The sequence below is a fragment of the Papaver somniferum genome, chromosome 5 (assembly GCF_003573695.1).
Source record: "Papaver somniferum cultivar HN1 chromosome 5, ASM357369v1, whole genome shotgun sequence".
NCBI lineage: Eukaryota > Viridiplantae > Streptophyta > Magnoliopsida > Ranunculales > Papaveraceae > Papaver > Papaver somniferum.
Window position 1 is genome coordinate 194961934 of NC_039362.1, and position 23076 is coordinate 194985009.

Consider the following 23076-nt stretch of genomic DNA (forward strand, 5'->3'; position numbering starts at 1 on the left):
CCTCTATTCAGATGTCTTTCTTTTGCCGAAGGCCAAGAAATACTAAGAGAGATACACTATGTTTACGCAGGGAACCATAGTGGAGGGAGATCCCTATCTCACAAAGCGAGGTTATAAGGATACTTTGGGCATCACAACGAGGACTCAAATAAAATGGAAAAGTCATGCTTAGAATGTCAAAATTTTGGCAAAAGAAAACATGCACCCTCAATGGATTTAAAATCCGTCTGAAGCCCTTGGTCATTTTCCAAGTGGGGAGTCAACATCGTTAGGCCCCTACGAGCCGGAACAGGACAAACAAAGTACTTCATAGTCGCCACTGATTGCTTCACCAAATGGGTAGAGGCCTCAGCCCTCATACACATTAGAGACCATGATGTCTTTAAGTTTCTCTTCGAACATATCATATGCCTTTTTGGTATCCCGGTCGCCATCGTATCATACAATGGGGCGTAGCTCCGAGGGAAAAATATTGATCTCCTTTTTAACTGTTTCAAAATAAGGAAGAAAAAATCCACCCCCATCTACCCCGAAAGCAATGGCCATGCAGAGGCCACTAACAAAACCATCGCTGACATGCTTAAAAAATAAGCTAGATGGGCATGGGGCTAACTGGTGTGAGCAGTTGCACAACGTTCTCTGCACCTACCGGACCACAAGAACAGAAGCAACAGGTATGACCCCCTTTGCCCTCACATACGACATGGAAGCGATCATACCAACCGAAGAAATGATCCATACAACCAAGACCGAGGCATGGGAGAAAAACCTAACTTCGAACATGATACTCGCCAAGCTAGACGATCTCAAGGAAAACCGAGAAATAGCTCTATAAAGAATAGAAAATTACCAACGAAGGTTAGCCCGAGAATACAACAATCGTGTTCATCAGAGGCAATTTAGCCCAGGCGACAAAGTCTGGCGCGAGATCCCGCCATATCAGCGCGAGTCAGGAAAATTTGCTCCCATCTGGGAAGGACCATTAACAGTCATCGCCAAAGCAGGCGATGGAGCATTAAAATTTCTCAAACCCAATGGGGAAGAACTAGAACTCTCCTGAAATATCAAATACCTCAAGCAATACAATGCTTAAACAACTTATCGCTTAGGAAGACAAGTCATGAAAATGGGGCACGGACTCCTACTTTAAAAAGGTCATGAAACCTTACTTAAATGTACTAAGGGATTATAAACCCTCTTTTGAGAATAATAAAATTAATCCCTTTTTGTGTGCTCATTTCATTTACTTTGGTTTTTCTTAGTTTATATTTTCTCTTGCAATTTTTCGCTTTATCCTTTCTTGCATTTGCATATAGCATAATCATACCATATTTGCATTACAACAAAAGCCCATCAAGATCATGGGATGGTGCTAGCCACACCTTCCATTATACAACGAATGATGCGGGTAAATTACCTAAGCTGCCCAAGACGGACACAGACCTAAGTCAATGCCATCTGGCCAAATGAAGCGGGGACATCCTAAGCTACCTAAGACGGACACGGACCTAAGGTAGTGCCATCACGATCATGAAATTGGATGATTTCCTGCCATACCAGGAGATATCCATAATCAAGGTACTTACCTTTGGCTAAGGCAAGAATCACTTGACCGAGATATCACCCTCCAAAGCACGGTTAAATAAAAAGTGACCAAAAATCTGATCACTCAACCAAGGGGAAAGTGTAACCTAAACTGGACACTATTAAAAATTCAAGGCCATGACGGCGCAAGGCGAGAAGGAAATATGTTATACTCAAAGTCCAATACTATAAGAGAGGCCCTATCCAATTAAGGAACTGATCAGTCCTTGGCTTTGTCACCCATGGTTAGACCAACACTATACATAAAAACTCCTCAGAGCCATCAAAATAAAGATTCTAAGTGGACTGATAAGACGAACAAATTACCATCCACTCTAGTAAAACACCTTAGTTACATTTAGAACACGAGTGTATACTAAAAGAACAAAAATAAGTTCTCAAAACTAACAACAAAGGAGCACCACAATTATGCCTCGCCTGGAGCAATTCGTTCGGTTTCAACTGAGCCTCGCCCCCCACAACACAAGAAGCACTAATATTACCCGAATAGGGCACGAGCGACTCCACCCTCGGCAAACATCAGAAACCACCACATAGACGAAGTTAGCGGCGATACCTCCTTGATGACTTGTACATGAGCAATAGCTGGGTACTAACACGTACCTAAGGCATTCCCACTCTCTGTCCAAAAATGGCATCAGATGCTAAGGCATAAAACAGGGGAAAGGTATATATATATATGTTTAAATATGAAAACAGTATTTTATACTTCAGCAACTCGGACAACCCGTATCCACCACCAATAAAGAAAAAGAAGGGAAAATTATGCAAATAAAAGATATTTGTTATAAACTAAATAACAATTTGCACAAAATAAAAAAGCCTTTCCAAGCCAAAACGTGTTAAATACACACGACAAAAAGTGTTCCCAAGTACAATTGCAAGGAGAAGAACACTATATAAAGTGTTTCCACGCTTTCCCGTGAAAAGAAATACAACGGAGAACACGAAATCTTCCAGCAAAAAGTTTAATCCACTAGCAGACAAACCAATTCCTTTAAGCCATCAATGAGCTAAAAACAAAACGGGAAAAGATAGGTCTTTCCGAGAATACATCGGTGATGATCTAGAAATTAGATCAACAAAAACCGAAGCATTAAGCAAATGAGAGGGCATACCATCATGTTCTAGAAGATGTGAATAAACGCCTCGTTGCCATGGAGGACGGCGAGGAAAACGTTTACTAGGCATAAAGAACCTCTATGAAGAAACAAAGAGGGATTTAAACTCTACAGAATGGAAGAAGAGAATGAGATTCAACTCTCCACCCTAAGAGGAATTTTATAGGAATAGAAATCCTCGAAAAACCAACCAACATTTTCAAACCCAAGAGGGTAGTATACGCTAAAAGTGCACACGTGGCGATAAAGGCGGGATGGTTACAAGGTTTTCTTCCCATCATACCCTTAGAAAGTTGCAAAGAAAATGAGCAAAATGTGAGGGTAAATTACCCGATGGTCACGTGTCGACATCTCAAGGGATGGTTTCATTATGAGATGATAAGGTAGGAACACCGAATCATACTCTGAAAAGCTGAGTTTGTCTGAATCGAGACGCCTGCTACAACGTCACATGAATGACACATGTAAGGAGTGGTCTAATCCGCTCAGACGGTCAAGTATAAAAATAAGAACTGCAATTAATGAAGGATAATAAGAGACATGGGCAAATCTATATCGTAACAGAAGGCTGGGGCGATCTATACTACGACCCAGAGATGATACAACACGAGGTTCTCCAAGGAAGAACCACACGATGACGAGCAGAGCGAGACAACTCGAAGGGAGAACCAAGCAGACCATCACGAGAGATAATAGAGAACCCGTCTGAAGCAACGTAGACGATGTACAATAGATCCACCAGCTCGGCGAGGCCAGACCTTCACGAGTTTAATTTGTCTATAAATACCAGTCCATGCAGAAGGAAATGGACAACTTATGTAATATTAGATGGTCTTTCTATAGAGAATTCCTGAGAGAGATCTAGATAAGGAGAGAATAATAAATCTAAGTGAGATATGTAGCTCCTTCAAGGGTAAGACCTTATAATCAATAAATAAACCATCTTCTTTCCCGTGGACGTAGGTCTTCATGGCCGGACTACGTTATATGCTTGTGTCAATATTTACTTTTCATGTTCTTTACATCTTGTTCATCTTGAATCTTGAATGTGTAGGTAGTTTATAGCCATTAGATTTACTTGGGTGTATCCATCAGAAAAGATGCAACTACACTTAGTCTCAGCGGAGAATTCTCCAAAGTTATAAGTCGTTGGAGATGAAATGTTTTAACTTTTTAATCCTAATTATTTCTGAAAGAATTGTTTCTTTTTCTTTCATTTTAAGTTACTATGATACCCTTAGGGCAATTCCTATGGCAATCAACAAATATGTTTTTTTGTTGAGCCACGTGGATGAACAAACTGTGTTTTCCACTATGGAAAACTAGAGCAAAATGAACAAATTTGGTTTTCCATGGGCCCACTAATATTTTTTTAATATAAATTTTTTTGTAAGATAAAGGTAAAATATAAAATATAATATTTAGCTGAGATAAAATAGGATGAAGTGAGATAAAATATGATAAAGTGAGATAAAGTGGAATAAAAAATACTAGTAAAATAATCAGGAATTGTACTGGCGTGAGTGGAAGAGCCGCGGGCGTGTGCCGTGTGATGATGGTCCGCGCATTTTCGTACAACCGCCCGATGTTCCATCAAGCGCGCGCATGTTCTTCCATCTCACTCAACAAACCAACAAATTTGTTGTTTTCCCATCCGTTTTTCATGTTTGTTGAGTCCATAGTGGGATCAAAATGAACAAATTACTAGTTTGTTGAGTCCATAGGAACTGCTCTTAAGGGAAATTCCTATGGAATGAACAAATGAAACATTTTTCTCCCACTATGGACTCAACAAATTTGAGGGTTTGTTGAGTGTGGTCATATATTAGTCACGCGCTAAATGTACCAACTCGCAGTGATACCAAATACGCTGGCGGTTGAACTTCAAACTCCCGCGCCTTCCAAAACCACCCATTATTTTTTTGAGTTACCCAAAAATTATTTACTACTTTTGGATTCACTTTATCATATTTTATCTCACTTCATCTTATTTTAGGCGGAAAATTTTCATTTTTTCTTGTACCATTATATGCGAAGTCCAAATTTCAAAACAATTTTTTACTTCTACTACCCCTATTTATTTGCTTGGGAATCATCACAATTGAGTGTATGTCTCTAACATTGGGAATATAATTAAGGGTAAAACTGGAAAAAGCATAGAAATTTATAAAATCAAAAAAGTTTCTTAATCTAAGAGAAATTTGACTATTCCGCCTATATATGTGGTACGAAGAGAGTATGTTTCATATTTTAACTTTATCCTACAAAAAATTTCAAATCTGTTTATTTTGCTCGAATACTTGCTGAGCCACGTAGCTCAACAATTATTTGATTTTTGTGTTACCATTGTGATAGGAACTTCCCTAAGTCTGTCTATTTGTTGGAGTATTTTACTTTAACTAGATAAATTTTCTTTGACTCTTTCTCTCTCTCTGCAAAAACCGTTTTTTCCAAAAAAAACTAATCATATTTTTTCTCCATCTTCTTCATCCTAAACTTAGATTTACTCGGGTTTAGATATGGATTTCATATCTTCCGAGCAAATCTAGATTGTTTTATTCACTAAATCATGTTTAAATAAATAAAATCGCACTTGTTTACGAAATCAGGATCTTGTTTTATGTATTTCTTTATGTTTTCAATAAATATTATCTCTATGACAATTCTTTGTCATATGATGTTTCGATTCGCTATTACAACAATTTATTATTGCTCTTTGGATTTTCTAATGGAGTTTGGTGATATATTCAAGTACACCTTCAAAGATGACCAGTTCTGGCGTGACGATGATCAAGATCCTTACAAATTTGATCAATGGCTACCAGAGGGGGTTGTAATGATGATATATGGAGCAGATCATTCCTTTTATGAAGGATTATATCTTAATGAAGAAGAAGTTTTTAAATGGTTGAAGTCTAATGAGAAGACCAATATTTTTTGGATCACGTCATTTATCTTTATGATCAACTATTCTGTACAATTGTTGTATTTCAGAAACTGGGATACATTATATTTTGTATTTTTTATGTTGTATCATTATAATGTACTTGAATTATCATGATTCCAATTGGTGGAACGGTGATTCTCCATCATTAGGTATCCCTTCAAACCTCAATTTTAACGAGGTAATTTAATAAACGGAAAATGGTTCATTTGTCCAAATATTTTTAAAACATGGTTCAAATGGACGAATAAAAACTAGTATGGGTGAAATGGACACAAAAAAATAGGAAGAATGAAACTGGATTCATCCTGATATAAATTAAAAATAAGAAAAAACATTTTGAAATTTGGCAACATGAAATTATTTACATCCTGGCTATTTTTATATTTTCGTCCATATATACAATATCAAATTTTATATGTTTGTTTTACTCAGAAATTATTGATTTTGGTTTTTTTAACCAAGTTTGTGTAAATAAATCAATACCCCCTCCCCCTCCCCCTCCCCCTCCCCCCTCCCGGTTCAAACATCGGCATCTCTTTCACAGTTTCAAATGGTTCAGATAGATGGTTAGGTTCCCTCGTCTTAGCACCAACTCCCTGGATTTCTAACCAAGTGCAGATGCTGATATAGAAATCGTTCCAAGATAATCACCTGAAATCTTGCTCTAATCGTGCCTCCTGGGTCTTCCTTGCGGTTTGTTTTCTTTAAATCCCTAATTATTGCTCTTTGATTTTGGATTTAGGTTAAACACTTTGCACTTCTTAATAGATTCTGTCAATCTACAGATTGTTGTGTCTAATTTAATTTTGAATTTGGGGGGGAATTCACTGAACTAGATAGTAACAAAAGAAAATCTGTCATTTCCTAATAATTTCCCTTACTTTCATCAGAAATGAAAGAAAGAGAAGAAAGTGTAAAGAAGAATAGGAAGGTAAAGGTCAAAGAATCTATTGACGTTAAATGTTCGAGGCAAGAGGTTCTCAAGGCAAGAAGATCAAATGGTGAAGGATGCTGTTTATAGTTATATAAAGGTATGCTTATGAGTTATGAATTTGAATAGAACTAGCTGTCGTTTTAGTTTAGAGATTGCAAAGTAGTATTGTTCTTTAACAAGATAATTAGTAACCTTATTATGCCTGTATTGTTTGGTCATTAACTCATCTTACTTTGAATAGCCAGCCATGTTAATTTTATTCTTAGAACACTTATTTTGTTGCGTGCACCATCCATTGTTATTAGGCGTGGCAGTGCGTTCTCGTTATAATTTATTTGAGTACCAACTCTTTTGCAGTTATGTTGTTGTGACGCACGTCGAACACATATTGCCTTACGAGCACTCATTGTGGCATATGCTCTATCACAATTGCCTTAAACGTCTACTGTGGAATTCATTTTTGGGTTAAGCTCTTCATGATTAGAAAACTCTCAGAAAACTATGTTTTCCATCTCCAATATCCATCATCTAGAAACACCAGAAGTACATATTCTTCACTCAATTAGCAACAATTATCCATTTCATTTAGTCTTATTACTCCCCCCTAGAGAGGCGAGCGTTAAATTGTAGAAGTAAGTTAACGGCTTACATTATTTGACCCTTTCCTAAGCTGCCAAAGACAACAACAAGAATAAGCAATATCTTTTGCTCTATGTTACAGTTGTCTTTCTGATCAGAAGATCACCAGATTAATTGCCATTACTCATTAATGTTCTTAGGCGCATAATTTGGGTGAGAAAGGCTTGGATATGATTCTGAACTGCAAGAAAAATTCAAATGTAAAAAGCTGTTGGAGGGAAATATGTGAGTTTACTCTTTCCATTGTTTTCTTCTCGGTAAAGTTACAGCTTACGTACATGGTTTTCTTCTGATTCTGAGGATAGGTTTAAAAGGTGTAAGATGATGACTTTTGTTTCAGCGGCTGCACTACCATGGAGGCCTTATCTTGCAATATATAAACGAGCACATCTATTGTTTGAGAGAGCAGAGTCACGCTAGTGGACTGAGGATGAAAAAGCATATATCTTAAAGTTTCATGAAAAGCATGGACCAGATTACAAAACTATGGCTGATGTCCTAGCAAAAAACCGAAATAATGTGAGGGATACATGGCGGCGGATACAGCTTTCTAGTCTTAGAACAGGTATGTTTCGTAGCTTACTTTTTCTTTCTCTCTTTCTATTAAACTCTGTAACTATTTGTTAAATTTTGTTTTTGTCTCCCTTGATGGCTATAATGATAAGATTGATTGCATCTTCAAATCTGAATATCTGAGACCCAGATTATGTTCACAACTCAATTTTCAAGTAAATTTTAGCATGGGTTTTACTGCAAACCCAAACTGTATGCTGTTTCCTGAGGGTGAGGGTTAAACATGCTAGTTCCAATTGTTACAGACTGTGCTTTTATCATATATCATGCTAAATTATTAACTAATAAGTTAACAAGCACACTGTCCCTGTAAGGTGAAACTACTTGGTAACTTGGTGTATGAGTATTCTTTCATTCCCCTTTCATTTAAATAGGTAACTGGAATCAGGCGGAGTATCAGATTTTGTTTGATTTAGTAAACAAGGATTTGCGAATGCGTGTACATGAGGAAAGGAAGTCGAAGCATGGCTTGGTTAGTATGAGACGAGTTTGAAAGCTTAAGATGTAATTTTGTGGCCAGTCATCTAGCTTAAATTTTAACCAAGGTACATGTTCTCTGTTCCTAAGTTCTATAACTGTCATCTGCAGTTGCGTGACAATATTGGTTGGCAAGCGATTAGTCACAAGCTGGCTACACGAACAGATGTGAGCTGCTGTTATAAATGGTTCGTTCCTCAATTTTATTTTATTTTTATGTCATCTCTTGTCTCTAAACATGATTATCTTTGTTTGCCAACTCAGAATTCTAAGAGAACCGATCTCAATTCAGAGTTGAACCTCGTTATCAGCTAAATTACAGATAGGATTCAGAGCTATTCAGGATAGAATGCACAGTTTAGATTATCAATATATAAACTTATTGAATAGTCGCTCTCTCTTCATCCTTTACACATATTTATAACTTACATAAAACATGAGATCCCACAATCCCTAAGTTCTTAAGAGAACTCTTTTTTTTTGATGCCCTAGACTAGTAAAGGAAACAAGTTTTCAAAATGTGCAGAATTATTAAACCTGTATCATATTTACTTCTTACTTCCTGAAACACGAAAGACTAGAGCTTCAAATGTTGAATTCTTTTACTACGGGGCGTGGGTTTGACTGATTCAGGCTGTGCTGACCAGTAGGCTTTGCATGCCAGGATGGTTAATGCAGCTCAACATGTAATCTATCCCAGAAGAATTTTGTAATTCGTTGTGAAAAATCATAATATCTAATGATTTGGATTTGTGAATCCTCTCTTATTGGGATGGTTAAATTATTGTAACTTTTTTTCTTTTCCAGGTATACAAAATTATCATCCTCTATGGTCAAAGATGGTATATGGGATGATGTAGACGATTATCGATTGCTGGATGAGTATGTGACTGTATCTGTTTACATTTTATGTGCAGTAAAATAAGTAAATATGGTTTTGCTAGAAAGTGAGCACTGGTGTAGCTTTCGCAATGACATTTTGGCGAACCATCAGTTGAAAGTGAGCTAGGTTGTAGTGGGAAGTACTGACTTGAATGGGTGTTGCTGGCAAAACTTAAATGTAGCAACTGATTCAAATGTTTGGAGCTCATATAAGTCCTCTGATGAAATTTCTGATGACTACAATTGCAGGCTTTTTAAGTTGGATGCTTGCTGTGTCGATGATGTGGATTGGGATAATCTTCTTGATCATAGGTGAGCAACTCAAGTGAACTGTTGCATCAAATTCGTTATTGCAATACTTGGTTTCATATTTCAGTTCCATAGTGTTTTACTTTCTATTTTGGAAATGCTTAGTATATTCACATAACCCAAAGGAGTAGGTCCTGTTTGGTATAGTTTTCAAAAACAGTTTTCTGTTTTTAAAAACAGAGAAAACAGAAAACAGGAGAAAACGCGTTTGGTAAGGACATTTTCAGAAAATGTTTTCTATCTGTTTTCTGTTTTTAAAAACAAAAAAATGAAAACAACAAATTATTGTTTTCTGTGTTTTCTCTTTTTTTCTTTTCTTTATTCTTTTCTTCTTTTCAGAACAAAGTAAGAGATGGGGAATGACTGCAAGTGAGTCATGGCTAATATCACTATCTCTTAGACGAATCTTTACATTTGATCCGATTTAGTTGGTTTTCCTTGTTTTCAAAAACAGTTTACCAAACAATTTTTAGAAAATGAAAACAAGGAAAAAAGGGTATGTTTTTAAAACAGTGGAAAACTATTTTTGAAAACTGTTTTTCAAAACTGTACCAAACAGGCCCGCAGTGTTTGGCCATTTTTTGTTCTAGTCCTCACATTTTATGAAAATTGAAGTTGTTTGCATCTTATTTGTTTCATGGTGCAGGTCTGGAGATGTATGTCGCAAGCGCTGGAGACAAATGGTAAATCACATTGGTGAGCACGGGATTAAATCATTTATGCAACAGGTAGAAGTACTAGCCAAACGATATTGTCCCGAGCTACTTGAAACCAGAGAAGCTTTTGATAGCATGCCTTGCGATTCTTAAGGATGTAGATGTTTCATTTTAGAACCAAAGTTAACGATGGAAATGCAATGGTTCTGGTAACATTTTTAATTTTCGATTAATTTCTCTTATCTCTTTACTATACATGGTTGCACATGAGTTCCTCATAATTCGGAGGAGAATCGGAGATGAGACCTATGATTCAGAGCCCCAGTGGAGTACATAATTAAACGATAATGGCAATGCAAAATTAAAGAAAACAGCAAGAATCTAGAACAACGATTTGAGAAAAACTGGAAAAACGCCTGTCAAACAAAATAAATTTTGAGAATAAATTACTTTGGATCAGCCCATTCTACTTTAAGGATGAGATCGGCATAAACAGACCCATTATTTAGCGATAATCAGCCCCATTATCTCTCTCTCCTTGAGGTGAAAAGTCACGTAACCGAATCCCCAGCTCGTATTTGTTTTATAATCAAAATTAACACGAGCACGTGAAACAGACCCGAAACGGCCGAAAACATCATGCAAATCATCATCGCGAGCATCTTCTAATAGCCTTTGTTATGCTCTTCTTCTCAGTATCGTGTTATGAAATGAAATCATAATTTGGCTATCATGTCATTTTACGATCTAACAGTGTCATTGACAATTCCTTGTACGTCATCCTATATCAACTTAGTTTCGTGAATTTAATAAGCATATTGCTGGTAATTCCATGTGATCCCACCAATAATAGTTCAACAGCCGGATGACAAGGTTTTCTTGATATTTTTACTACTTCTTTCGCATACTACTGCTACATGGGACGGATCTAAGCTGGGAACTGGCCATATATGCCAATTAATTAATGACCTTCCTTGTACATTAATTAAGGTCAATTAGCATTCAGAGAGTACAAGGAAGGTCAATTAATTAATGTCAAACCATCAACATGTTGAACCCATTGGAGACAATATTTATGCATCAGCAGGGTATCCTTACTATCAAACCTAAATACTCCATCTTAAGTTGTACACCTCTGATCAAGATGGACAATGCGTTTGTTACGCTCGTCCTCTCAGTATGTCCAACTATTGTGTTATGATATGAAATCTCAGTTGCAAAATTTAGTTACCATGTCGTTGCACGGTCTAACAGTGTCATTGACAATACCTTGTCTTACTATCAACTTAGTTTCGGCGGTGTAATGTTTAATTTTAGGATCTAAGAATTAATAGTGGGAGTGATCCTTTTGAATAATCAATCTATCCCATGTGCCACAAAAATAGATTTTTAATAGTAGGAGTGATTGGCTGGCTCCTGCAAATTTACATATCAAACTAGCGATTTTGCTTTTGAGGCATTGTTGCTAATTGGACCGATTGCTCAGCAGTGTTCTCGTGAAAAACACTTTACTAAAAGGACTGGAGACCATATTTCAAGTGGTTAAGTAAAACTCGAGTGCACAAAATTGGAGACGCGGTAAGTAGTTTACTTCATTTGCTCTGAATCCCTGTAAAGACAGAGCCAGAGGCGTAATAGAGCCCGTTAATAGGATAGAATAACCAGCACGAACCTAGCAGAAGCGGGTATATTAGCCCGTTAAGCAGTTTCTTACACTTCCTTTCTGTACACTTATAACAAAGTTATCATCAATGGAAAAAAGTTGTTTCAAGACAAGGATCCTAGATTTGATTGAATTAATCGTGATTACTACTACATGAAATCCCTACCAAGCATATAACAAGGTAAAAAAATTTCCTATTCTACATTTATACGTTATAGTCATTCGGAATCGGGTAAATTTTGTTAACCTACCAAGACATTGATATGGTTCCTATGATTTAGACCCACTGGAGTGAATAAAACAGCAAAATTGCACATTCAGGCATAATCTAAGAGATAAAGAAAAAAAAAATATTTAAAGAAACACAACCTGCGGACTATGAACATCAAAAATCTGGAACAATGTTCGTCCTAACAATTTAAGCAGCATACTGATTTTGAGAGTCCCATTGATGAGATGATCATAGTTATTTTTCTACTTTGGACCTTCGACCAGCCAATTCTACCTCAAGGATGAGACTGTCATAACCATACCCATTAAGCTTCGCAACAGCTCTGTCAGCATCTTCCTTGTTCACAAAATTCACGAACCCAAATCCTCGGCTTTTACCTGTTTGACGATCAAAAACCACATGAGCACGTGTAAGAGGACCGAATCTGCGGAAAAGATCTTCCAAATCCTGATTGCCGGCATCCTCTGAGAGATTCGAAACCCTAACAGAATTTTCATCATCCCTTCGTTTAGCATCTGGTCTAGGAGGGACGTACTTCTTACTTCCCAGCTTGCTGTCAGATTCTTCAGTGGTTGTATTCGCATCTGCAAGATTTGGCGCAAGACCCTTGTAAGGGCACTTTGCTGTCCAGTGGTCACCTTTCTTTTTACAAATCCTACATAACATAAGCTGGCCATCACTTGTTTCTTTTTGCATCACCTCAATCTCTTTCTGTTTCGGTTCTTCACCAGGAGCAGTAGGCCTCTCGAGAAATATACATTCGTTTGACTTGGTTGTATATCCCTTGTCATCTTCATCAGCAGCTTCGCCAAATTTTGGCCATGAACGACGTTCCGCAACACTTTTACGTGTATCGATAACTTTTCGAGTAACTCGACTTGTGGTTGTCACCTTTACCTTAAGACCTTCTTCGTTATACTTATAAGAAATCACCTTCTTGATGCTATTCTTATCTGGACCTATCACTTCCGGAGGAGGAAGAAGGAAATCGAGATTATTACCATCCTCGTCCTCCAAGTCACCCCACTTTAGTTTTTGTGTTGATGTCGTCATGACCTCTAACAAGTTTCTGAACGCAAGAGAATCAAAATTGCAGCAGAGAAATAACAAGAGCTAGCTAGAGAAAAAACTTAAGGTTGAATATTTTGTATGTACGTAGTTGCAGCTGCAATTGGCTCTATTTATATACTAAGAGTTTTACGTTTATTAGTAAGACTTGGTTTCCAAGTAATACTCAATCTCTGTATGCTAAACGAGCGTAGGAGTTTTAGAGTAATTAATACTGCATAAGGAAGTTTGTTTATTTATAGAATGTAGCTCAAAGTTTTGCAGTACCGACTTATGTTTGTCTTCTTAATCGGAAAACTCGTCTGAATGGAGATTTTCTAAGTTCTAACTTTTGTGGGTTGGTTCACCGACCCATTATCACGACTTTCAAGTACATAAGTCCGTAGGCCCATTGGGGAAAATCAGGTACTTATGTTTTAAATTCCTGCAATAGCTTTTGACAGTGTCAAAGATGATGATAGATGTAATCTAAGTAATAACAATTCTGTATAAGTTTTATAAGTTGATGTTAATCCAATAGATTCCGTCATCGGAGTTTTAATGGAGTAGGCTCAACTCTGAATAGCTACTACTCTCTTGGTGCTCCAAACTCAAAAAAATTGTGCATCTCCAGATCCATATTTATTCATACATACAAAACAATCACCGACCCCAAACGAGTCTAAATTAGGAAACATAAAAGTAAACTCTTTTTTAGAAGGTTATTATTGGGGCGTCACATTCTAATAGAGGGGCGTCACCTAACAGGACAAAAAAGATCCCCGTAAGTAATTCCAAAAACCCCTTATCTAAAATAATTTTAAAATGACTAAACAATCCTAATTTAATTGGTTTTAATAATCTAGGAATTACTAATATGTACTATTATAGTGATACTAGTTAGTGGCAGGTCCACCCACTAAAGCCCAGTAACTAGTGGTCCATAATAAAAAGAAAACATAAAAATGGACCCAATTTTTTAATCCCAGGTCCTGTACACGTGCGGGACAAATCATGTGAAATTTTCAAATACCTAAACTACCCTTCCAATCCTACATATATTTAAGCAGCCTATTTCAAAGTTTCTAAAAAAAAACAGGGAATTCACATCCGGTTTCTGCTCTATTTCTTCTTCTCGCTTTTGGATTAGGGTTTTTGAAGATTTCTTTAGTGATTTTAACAGGTATGTTGCTTAATCTTTTCAATTTTCTTCTTTCTGCTACAGTTTCGTGGAGATTGGTTGTGTTCTGTTTTGTTTTTTATGAATCTTGTTCGTATTTATTAAGTTATTTGGTTAGATTGTTAAGTTTTTAGCTTATTTTAGCTTTCGATTTGATTATCTTTCTGTTTTCTTTTCAAAATCAGGTTTGTTTTCACTTTCAGATCGTATTATCCAGCAGTACATATATGACATACTCATTGTTTCTGCTACAGTTTTTGAATCATGTTTAAGATTTGAATTTTGGATCATGGAGATTGGTTGTGTTCTGTTTGTTTTTTATGAATCTTGTTCGTATTTATTCAGTTATTTGGTTAGATTGTTAAGTTTTTAGCTTATTTTAGCTTTGGATTTGATTATCTTTCTGTTTTCTTTTCAAAATCAGTTTTGTTCTCACTTTCAGATCGTATTATCCAGCAGTACATATATGACATACTCATTGTTTATGCTACAGTTTTTGAATCATGTTTAAGATTTGAATTTTGGATCATGGAGATTGGTTGTGTTCTGTTTGTTTTTATGAATCTTGTTCGTATTTATTCAGTTATTTGGTTAGATTGTTAAGTTTTTAGCTTATTTTAGCTTTCGATTTGATTATCTTTCTGTTTTCTTTTCAAATCAGGTTTGTTTTCACTTTCAGATCGTATTATCCAGCACTACATATATGACATACTCATTGTTTCTGCTACAGTTTTTGAATCATGTTTAAGATTTGAATTTTGGATCATGGAGATTGGTTGTGTTCTGTTTGTTTTTTATGAATCTTGTTCGTATTCATTCAGTTATTTGGTTAGATTGTTAAGTTTTTAGCTTATTTTAGCTTTCGATTTGATTATCTTTCTGTTTTCTTTTCAAAATCAGTATGTTCTCACTTTCAGATCGTATTATCCAGCAGTACATATATGACATACTCATTGTTTATGCTCTTAGATTCTGTTTCTTGCATAGATCTCTCACTTTTTTTAGTTTGACCCATCAGTACGTATGTGAAATACTGTATTTTAATACTGTTACATCTTTGTCACATTTGCAGGTTCAAAACATGTCTGATGCAGAGTGTTCCAATCCAAATACCTACTGCTATGCATACATTTACTATAAGCATCATCATTTTGCTCACCTGGTTACTTTTAAGTCTAGTATTGATGACCTGAAATTTCTTATTTGTGAAAACTGGAGAACCTTGAACCCTTCTGAGATTATCATCACTTATGTTGAGAATGGTGTCAAAGTGCCTGTGATTGCTGACTTTCAACTTCATGGTCTCGCTGCCTTGCATTTTTCAAAGAAATCGGCGTTCTTTGAGCTGCATGTGGATTTTCTTTCTGCTGGTGGATGTAGTTCCTCTACATTCAGCGACGTCGACAACAATTCAGAACTGATTAGGGCAGATAGAGATAGTTATGAAACTGATGGAAAAGAAATTGTTAAACCTCTTCTGTCCGATGGGTGGGAGAATGTTTTTGATGATCCTAACAAGCTTTTTCGTGGTGGTGTTGATGCTGTTCGGTTGGCCTGTCAAAAGTATTGTTTGAAGACTGGGTATCGCGTAACAAAGGTGAAGAATGATCGTGAAAGGTTCACAATGAAATGCAGTAAAGTCCCATGCACTTGGATGATCCATGCAGTTGCTATTGATTCTACTTGCGATGTTTTTAGGATAAAAAAGTATGTTGGGAGGCACACTTGTGGAGCTGGTGTGAAGTTGAGAAGTCCTAAAGTATCGAAGAAGCTGGTACACAACCTTATTCATGATCGTGTGATGCACAACCCACTTATCAAGCCTCGCGAAATTGAAGATTAATAAAAGTTGGTGCTGGTGTTAATATCAAATATCACCATGCATATCATGGTTTGGAACGGTCACACCATGAAATTTTTGGGAATGATGTAAAGTCTTACTCTGATCTGGTTTGGTGGGTGAATTCATTGAAAGAAACAAATCCTGGCTCTTATGCGGATTTTCAGTTTAACGATGCAACTCAGACATTTGAAAGGTTATTCATCGCAATAGGCGCTTGTATTGAAGGTTATAGACTTTGTCGACCAATGATTTTTGTTGATGCAACTTTTCTGACCGGGAGATTTAGAGGTACCCTTATGGCTGCTACTTGTCTGAATGGGAATCAAGGCAAGTGCTCTTTGTTACGTTTTAATTGTTATTGTTTACAAGTTATTCACTGCTTTTAATCGTTGGAACTTTTTGAGTATACCATTTATGTACTGAAAAGTTATTGTGTCTAACACACACTAATTCATATATGTAAGCATAAGACCTTTTTTTGAGTACAATATGTCTATTATGTACTGGAAATTCTTAGTCTATTTTCCAGTACATAATATATGTTACGTCTATGAATATAGCAACATATTTAGTGACAGTATATATATATGTACTGTTTGTTTTTTGCAGGTTTTTATCCGCTAGCCTTTGCATTGGTCCCAGGAGAGGATGTTGACAATTGGGATTGGTTTATGTGCAATCTTAGCAACATTGTTGATGACCGTCCTATCACCTTTATGTCTGATCGTCATGAAGGATTGTTGAGGGCTATTCCTAAACACTTTCCTACTTCCCATCATGGCTATTGTTACTACCACTTGCAAGGAAACTTACCAATCAGGAAATCGGACGAGAAGTACAAAGAAGTTATGGCTTGTTTCAAAAAAGCAACTTATGCTCTCACACCAGCAAGATATGAAGAAGCACTAATGGAAATGGAGTTAATGGGAAGGCCTGGGGTTGCTGAGTATTGCCGCAATATGCCTAGGGAACATTGGTCCAGCGCGTTCTTCACTGGCTGTAGATTTGGTCAGACTACATCAAGCGTTGCTGAGTCCTTCAATAATTGGATTCGGAAAGACAAGAGGTTGCCTGCCTGCGCCCTCGTTGACATGATCAGGTTTGTGTGTGTGTTTTTTTGTTGGTGTTTTCTTTGTTTTTGGTTCATTTTTTTTTGTTCAAAATTTATTACAGGTGTTCTTTTTGTTCCATTCATAGGTTACGCGTTATGGAGTTGATGAATGAACGTCGCGAAATGAGTCTTTTGATGGACCCAGAGAAGCTCACTCCTACCTACGAGGCGTTACTTAAAGAACATATTCAAATTGGTCGAGTTTGGAATGTTACTCAGTCATCTGCGTATGAGTATGAGATTCATTCGCCTAGGTTAGCTTTATCCCATAAAACAACTTTTACTGTACTATAGCATACATGTAGGAGTGAATCATATGTTTTGTTTTTTTGTATTTGTTTGCAGTGCTGCATATATGTACTGCTTTTAAGTTATTTGTGCTGAAAAGCTTTTTACGCATCTGCAGGTCTCACACTGTTGATCTGCTGAACAAGACTTGCACCTGCCAAAGATGGCGTGTTTATGGTTTTCCATGCTCTCATGCTACAGCAGCTATATCTGCCAAGGGTGATCGATACGTAGATTATATCGAAGACTACTTCAAAGTTACAAATTTTCAGCAGCTGTATTCAATTGCTATCAGACCAATCCCCAACTACAACAGGCCAGAGCAGTATCTGCCAGAGGATACTATTTTTCCACCCCATCCACGAGTTCCACCAGGTAGGCCAAAGGGAAATCGTATCAAGAATGCATGGGAGAAAGCTAGGAAGTCCGTCCGTTGTTCCAACTGAAGAAGAAAACTCACCACAACAAGGCAACGTGCACTGTCATTCCTTCATACCCATGAGTTTTAGATTTTCAGTTCTCCCTTATTAGTTCTATTGGTCACAATGCAGATTCTGTTTTGCGCATCATTTTAAACACTTTTGTTCGCTTTTTTTAGAGTGCTGAAATTATGTACTGTTTGATATCTTTCTGGGACAAGGTACTTTGTGCTCATTTAAGACTCTTTTAATGGTACTTTGTACTGCATTATCCACTTTCAATATTATTGGTTTTCAGGTTGATTTCCAAGTTTGTTCAAGACTTTCTGAGCACAACTATTATGTACTTTCTGTTCAATTAAGACACACCAAACAAAGAGACCAGCTCTGAGATTCATGTTCTCTCCCATCATGATTAACAAATTTAGAGAGTCATATTCTTCAATTGACTCTAATAGCTGGTCTATGTTACATAATACACACCAAAACACTTCATACTATGGACTTTTACCATCCAACATGTCAACATTTTTATAAAGCCAAACAACTGTACATAGATTAAACACAAACACCATAGTTTCGAGAACAATTGTTATCAAAATAAATAAGAATAATTACTAAACTTTGATATTGTCTAAAACAAACTAGCAAACTCTGAATATGTTCTCTATGATAACTTCTACTATGCATTCCTAATTCATATAAGCACTGTCTTAAAAACCTTTTGGAGCATGAATATTCCAGCTCTCCTCAGGAGGAGATGTTGCTGAGAGTATTTTGCATGCTAAAGAGATCCTCTTCTTATGTATTTTGTCCTTTAGTTCTTCTGGGTCTCCCAAGCTCATTCGCACTCCATCAATTACTTCCTCCTTTGCAACTTTCTTCATGATGTGCATGATATATATTGCACAATCTGGATAGTCTCCCTGTTGAGGTGTTGGGTAACTAATCATCTTTACTCTGCTTACAAGTGGAAGGCGCAGGCTCGACAAGCGTTCATTAATTGCTAACAAGCAGTATTCTGCCATAAGATTAGCATTATCGAGACACTCATTTTTGGATACAGCTTCCCAAGTGTTGTAGTGGAAGAATTCGCCTTTCTCGCATTCATACACAAGAAGCGTCCAATGCACGTTTTGGTGTGACATTGGAATAATAATCTTCCTGGTTCCTTCCTCCATATTCCTGATGGGTAAGAATACAGCAGTGTTTGCTGCTTGATGTACTGGGTCACTTAAATAAAACTGAAAAAGAATTAAATTTATCAGTGTAGTAAATATGTACTGAAAATTATAGTGTAAAACACATATATGAAAGCATAATATTTGTTACAACATCAAAAAAAAATTGTTTCGTTTTAGTTTCGCAGATATGCTATGCCCTTTACAAAGACATGATGCATGTTGTTTATCAAGATAAATTGGAAAACATACCCAGCCTGTTGGATCAATGTGGAGTACTGGAATGTACTTTCTCTGTCCATTCACTGGTTGCTCATTATGATATGCTTTTTTCAGTTGGTATTGCCAGTAATTTATAAGATCTCCCTCTAAAGCCCTGTTATGTAGCAGATCTTCAAATGTCTCTGCAGATAATATGTGATGACCAATCACAGCAGGAGCTTTCCAAGCACTGTTGCTGCAAATTCAAATAATCCAAATCAATTATAAGTTTGATTCTAAACGAAGTACATAAAGTTTTGTTAAAATGAAAGGGACTATCCAAGAGAGACTCACATTGAGGTAGCTTTGTCAAAAAAAGGAGAGAGAAGCGCTCTTTGTTGTGAACTCAAATCCTTATAGAACGGAGATTTCCTTAGGCTCAACAACTTGCGTGCATTCTTCACTTTTTTAGTAAGTTCTTGCAGATTTGGATCACCTTTAGCTTTTCTCTTTCTCACATTCTCGCTATCCTTTTTCTGAACTTTCTCTGTTGGGCAATCTTTTCCAACTGGGTTTTCAGTTCTGGACTTTTTTTTCGCCTTTTATGTCCCGACAGTCCTTTGCCACTAGCAAACTCAGGATCAACTCTTTTCTGCGGGTGGCTCCGAGTTACTGGCTTCTGAGGGGTGTATGTGATTTTTGGAGTAAGTTTCTTCTCCTTGGCTGAGATAGTCGGCTTTTTCTTCTCCTTGTCCATGACTGACGTAGTCGACTTCGCTATTGGTTTGACTTCATTACTCTTTGTAGCCAGCCTATCTTCGAGTCTCTTGGCAAGTGTTACGTCATCTTCCTCTGATGTTTGACTAACTCCAGGTTCGTTATCCTTCAATATACCATAAACGTAAAAAAAAAATGAGAGACTAAAAAAGCAAAAAAAAAATGAACAGAATAGAACATATGTATTCTTGGATTCTTTTCAGTACAGAAGTTATGTACTTTTAGTTTCACTGAGTACATAACATATGTACTGTTGGTTTTTCCCATGTTATTGAACATATGTAACATAAGTGGTCCATTAAGTATTGATAAATTTGTTACTTTTCACTTTTTTGGTAATTATAATTACCTTCTGTAGCTCAGAAAGAAGTTGGAGAGTCTCAGCATATGCTTTAGCTTTTTCGGCGCTCATATTCTTCTTCAGTCGAGCTTCCTCTGCCTTTTCAGCATCTAAAACTGGATACTGTTTGAGAATCGGCAGCATTAGTACATATGCTAAAAGCATCATTAAAAACAAAACATAAATTCATTAAACAGAAGTAGATTTAGGTACTTACAAGACTCTCTAATTTTAGTAGGCTGTTGCTTTCTGTCATTCTTCATTTTCTTCTTCCTTTCTACTTCATTGAATGGAATGGGATCCCAAGGTTTCCTTATTCCCTGCATTTGAAACAAATCAGACTACGAACTATTTGACCAAAAATTGATATACGTACTGCTGGTTATATGTATCAGAAGGATATATGTACTAGGTTTAGAACATGTTCATACTTCTTGTTCAGGTTGCTGAAGATCAGCTTTCAAACGAGCTTTTTCAGCTGCAGCTAAAACAATTGCAGAGGCTTCATTAAGTGTAGGTGCAGTATCGATTTGAGCTTGCTCATCCGAGGGATCCGTTTGAGCTTGATCTGATGCTCCTCTAGCAGCTGGAGCTTCATTATGCGCAGGCGCAGCTGCAAGATGGATTTGAGGTGGATCAGGTGCACCTAGATCAATTGCAGGCTGCTGCACCTCTTCTCCATTTTGATCACTTGGTCCTAAACCCAAGTCAAAAGTTGGTCTTGAAACTTGTGATGGAGGATCCAGATCTTTAGCATAAAATTTGTCGAAGATTTGAGAAGATTCCATTTTTTCCAAGCTTGGTAAACTACCAGTCGACGGGTACTCCAGACTAAGAATTCCTAAGGATGGATAAGGATCTCCCATAATTTCAGCTTGTAGATATTTTGAGTACTCATCGGTATAAATACCCTTCCCATGGATGGCCAGGTCAATCAGTTTCTCCATCGGCACGGTATGCAGTTCTTTGAGACTCGGCAGCTCACAAACCAAAGGCATAAACTGCATATTCGGCAACATTTCTTCAAGCGATGCACCCTACATAAATGCAATGCCAAACCGTATTATTTTATAGGATGACAAAGTATAAAATTGGTAACTAGTGTAACGTTCAATTCGCTCACCTGTCTATCTCTAAGAGAACCAATTTCCACTTCAATATTACCCAGAACTTGTGTCGCTGCTGTTTGTTGGAGTTCAGCCTTTTCAGTCTGTTATTCAACATAAGGTGATATGTTTTTAATCAGTATTGCAGATATGTACTTGTATGTTTTTTCAGTATAGTAGATATGTACTGACAAGTTTTAGTTTTTTACAAACTAAACTAATACTAGAAAGAATATAACTTACCTGTGATGGTTCTGGCATGCTCTTTTCCTCTTGCAGCTCTTTCACCTTTCGCTCCAAATCAGATCTAGCCCAAATTTTAAACTGTGAAACTTCAATATCGAACTGTGTGAGATTTTCTTCAGAGCCCCCCATAACAGGCATTGTTGGAGTAGCATTTCCCTGTTCATTCGACTTTTCTTGGGTATCATCTGGAATTTCTTGTTCATCCTCTGTTACCAAGGGAGTAGTTGTTGATGGAACGGTGTCATCCAAATCATCATGCCCTTCTTCAGAGCTACTGCTAGATTCTTCTTCTCCCGAGTTTGGTTGTGGAGGTGGGTAAGCTCTGTGATATATATCATTCAAAAGCTCTTCTAGGATACTCACATCAATGGGGAGGCCGTCCTCTTTCCTGCTCTGTAACTCACACCATTTTTCTGCAATTGTCAGCCTCAAATCTTCATTCTTTACTTCCAAATCCTCGAATTTTTCTTGCCAATCTACTGTCAATGGCACTTCTTCAACTGGAAGCCTTTGAGCAATTTCATTCAACATTTCTTTTTCATACATAGTATATTCATCCTTAAATTCTTTAGAGAACTGGAAAAGTACATATAACGCACACATATAACCAGTTTTTGTATCAGTATAACATATATGTACTCAAATAAATAGTGCATATGACACACACACAATCATTTTGGTCAATCAGAAAACTGCTTTTCTGATAGTGTCCTACCTAAAACAAATCATTTAAGTATAATTATTTATGAAAACACAAATAATTATACTTAAATTCATCAACTTTAATCAGTTTTTTAGATATGTACTGGTGCATCATTGTTTCCTAAACCAAAACTACAAGAAGCATAATGAAATAAAACTTATCCTAGTAATATGTATTGTTTTTCTTAGGGACTTACTGTGTATTGCGAAGCCTCCATATCCTTTAGAAACTCAACAGATATTTCTTTGATGTTCCACCTTGCCGCTCTTGGAAGGTATCGATCATCTGGTAACGTCACTGGTTTCACCAAGTGAGTATGCTCCGCGTACAACAACTATGACAAAAATAAAATCAATAGAATCAAATACAGAAACTTAAATGACAATAGAGTAAATATGTACTTGGAAAAAAAAAAGCTTGTACTAGATGATCGATACCAACAAATAGACGACACAACCAGTGATGTCCTCGGGAGTGTTGTAGTTCTGATTGATTTTCTTTTATAAGAAACTATGTATCAGGTCAGGCCAAGATACATTCTTTGACTTCTCAAGATCATCAACTAAACCAAAGTACTTTTCTTTGAGTTTATGAGC

The 23076-nt window shown here is 36.8% G+C and overlaps 3 protein-coding genes and 1 pseudogene across 3 annotated transcripts; 2 read left to right on the forward strand and 2 right to left on the reverse strand.

The window, feature by feature from the left end:
* The first annotated feature begins 596 nt into the window (after positions 1–596).
* On the forward strand, positions 597–10396 carry LOC113280477 (annotated as a pseudogene).
* A 1876-nt stretch (positions 10397–12272) lies between these two features.
* On the reverse strand, positions 12273–13091 carry LOC113280478 (eukaryotic translation initiation factor 3 subunit G-like). The gene has a single exon (XM_026529096.1). It carries the CDS (start codon positions 13089–13091, stop codon positions 12273–12275), a length of 819 nt encoding a protein of 272 aa, XP_026384881.1.
* Positions 13092–13962: 871 nt separating this feature from the next.
* LOC113280479 lies at positions 13963–17953 on the forward strand. Its single transcript, XM_026529098.1, has 8 exons — positions 13963–13984; positions 14185–14268; positions 15537–15882; positions 15964–16039; positions 16273–16435; positions 16718–17207; positions 17306–17473; positions 17626–17953. Exons 1-8 carry the CDS (start codon positions 13963–13965, stop codon positions 17951–17953), a joined length of 1677 nt encoding a protein of 558 aa, XP_026384883.1.
* A 686-nt stretch (positions 17954–18639) lies between these two features.
* Positions 18640–22186, reverse strand: LOC113280480. Its single transcript, XM_026529099.1, has 10 exons — positions 22182–22186; positions 21775–22099; positions 21549–21635; positions 20857–21462; positions 20643–20745; positions 20435–20580; positions 19982–20191; positions 19663–19907; positions 19360–19564; positions 18640–19170 (listed from the first exon to the last, which is right to left on the reverse strand). Exons 1-10 carry the CDS (start codon positions 22184–22186, stop codon positions 18640–18642), a joined length of 2463 nt encoding a protein of 820 aa, XP_026384884.1.
* Between the last annotated feature and the right edge of the window lie 890 nt (positions 22187–23076).

What these genes read in the sequence shown, in the direction of transcription:
- LOC113280479 (XM_026529098.1), top strand. Translation starts at nt 13,963, where the DNA reads ATGTACTATTATAGTGATACTA. An exon ending in TTCTTTAGTGATTTTAACAG is followed by an intron (nt 14,269 to 15,536) that starts GTATGTTGCTTA and finishes ATGGTGTCAAAG; the next exon opens with TGCCTGTGATTGCTGACTTT. An exon ending in GTGAAGAATGATCGTGAAAG is followed by an intron (nt 15,883 to 15,963) that starts GTTCACAATGAA and finishes CGATGTTTTTAG; the next exon opens with GATAAAAAAGTATGTTGGGA.
- LOC113280480 (XM_026529099.1), bottom strand. An exon ending in TACTAAAATTAGAGAGTCTT is followed by an intron (nt 20,581 to 20,642) that starts GTAAGTACCTAA and finishes TGATGCTTTTAG; the next exon opens with CATATGTACTAATGCTGCCG. An exon ending in TTTGACAAAGCTACCTCAAT is followed by an intron (nt 19,565 to 19,662) that starts GTGAGTCTCTCT and finishes TTGAATTTGCAG; the next exon opens with CAACAGTGCTTGGAAAGCTC.
- LOC113280478 (XM_026529096.1), bottom strand. Translation starts at nt 13,091, where the DNA reads ATGACGACATCAACACAAAAACTAAAGTGGGGTGACTTGGAGGACGAG.